General features: G+C 45.0%; 1 protein-coding gene across 1 annotated transcript in view; it reads right to left on the bottom strand.

Annotated features, from left to right (window-relative positions):
• LOC137644510 (uncharacterized) overlaps window positions 1-503 on the bottom strand; it is a 2,295-nt gene extending 1,792 nt beyond the window's left edge. The window contains exon 1 of the mRNA XM_068377503.1: window positions 498-503. Within this exon, the coding sequence (XP_068233604.1) occupies window positions 498-503 (6 nt within the window). The remainder of the gene's footprint in view (window positions 1-497) is intronic.
• Between the last annotated feature and the right edge of the window lie 618 nt (window positions 504-1,121).

The following is a 1,121-nucleotide window of genomic DNA, read 5'->3' as shown; positions in this document are numbered from 1 at the left end:
AGGCCCATTTCTTTCATTTTGGAGAATGATTGCTTAGAGGCTGCCTAACGATGCAGTGTTCGACGCCTGAATCTAATGTGGTGATAAATATCTCCTTTTGCAGTAAACGTGGGCGCTTAGAGGGGCTCTGGATAAAAAACCTCTGGGTACTACTAGAGGAAGTGGGCGTAGGCATCCGTGACTACAGTGATGTGGAGAGCAGTGTCGGAGGGGGGCAGACTGAAGAGTTGTTGATGGGTAAGAGTCTATACTGACTAGCCGTTAGTGAGGAACATCGACCAGGAGTGGTAATGTGAAAGTAAATCTGGGCCAAGGATAAGCAATATGACTTTAGCAACCAGAAACTTCCAGTGAAATTTGACACTTCCAAATTATTAATGTGAGGTTCTTAACCATGGGTGTGATCGCAGATCTGTTGGCAGCTACTGGGTAGACATCAGCAGATTTAAAAAAGAAGGGCAATCACCTGTGCCCACAAAAAAATCGCAAGCCCATACCTGCATCATCTAAAAAGAAAAGATTATTGACAGGGAAGGCCACTGCCACAATCGATGGCCTACTTAAATACTTTTTGCTCTTCGACAACCATTCACACATTTCTTCTCAGCAGCCAGGTATCTGGAGTAATAGTAGCATAACTGCAGTCGATGGGTATCTGTAAGTGGCTGTAGAGGTGGTTGGTAAGGCATGAACGATGGTGAGTGACGTGCGGCTTTATGGCTACTCTGGTGTGTCACGGGGTGGTCGTCTGTGGCCTACAACATGCATGTCCGCTTCAATCGATTTTGAATAGTAGTCGTCTTTGTCAGGAGTAGCAGCGTTGATGGAGGTCTTGAAGGTGGTGAAGTGTCTTTCCTTAAGGGTATCGATTTTAGAAATTAGGTCTTTCATGGTTAAAATATCGACTTTGGGTATGGCAGCAGGTACTGGTTCGGGTAAGTGTTGTACCCAAAGGACACTAAGTAGGTTCACATAACGATAAGAGCTGTCTGCAACAGGTTGCAGGTGAGCTATACTGGTCATTTTCCTGATGGCAAAGGAAGCCTTTTCTTTCACCAAGGGTTGTTGAAAAAGCTGAAAAATTCTGCTATACAGGTGGCTAGTTATGGCAAGTATGCTCC

The sequence above is a fragment of the Palaemon carinicauda genome, chromosome 1 (assembly GCF_036898095.1).
Source record: "Palaemon carinicauda isolate YSFRI2023 chromosome 1, ASM3689809v2, whole genome shotgun sequence".
Taxonomy (NCBI): domain Eukaryota; kingdom Metazoa; phylum Arthropoda; class Malacostraca; order Decapoda; family Palaemonidae; genus Palaemon; species Palaemon carinicauda.
Note: the sequence above shows the minus strand (reverse complement) of the source record. Positions and strands in the feature narration are given on the sequence as shown.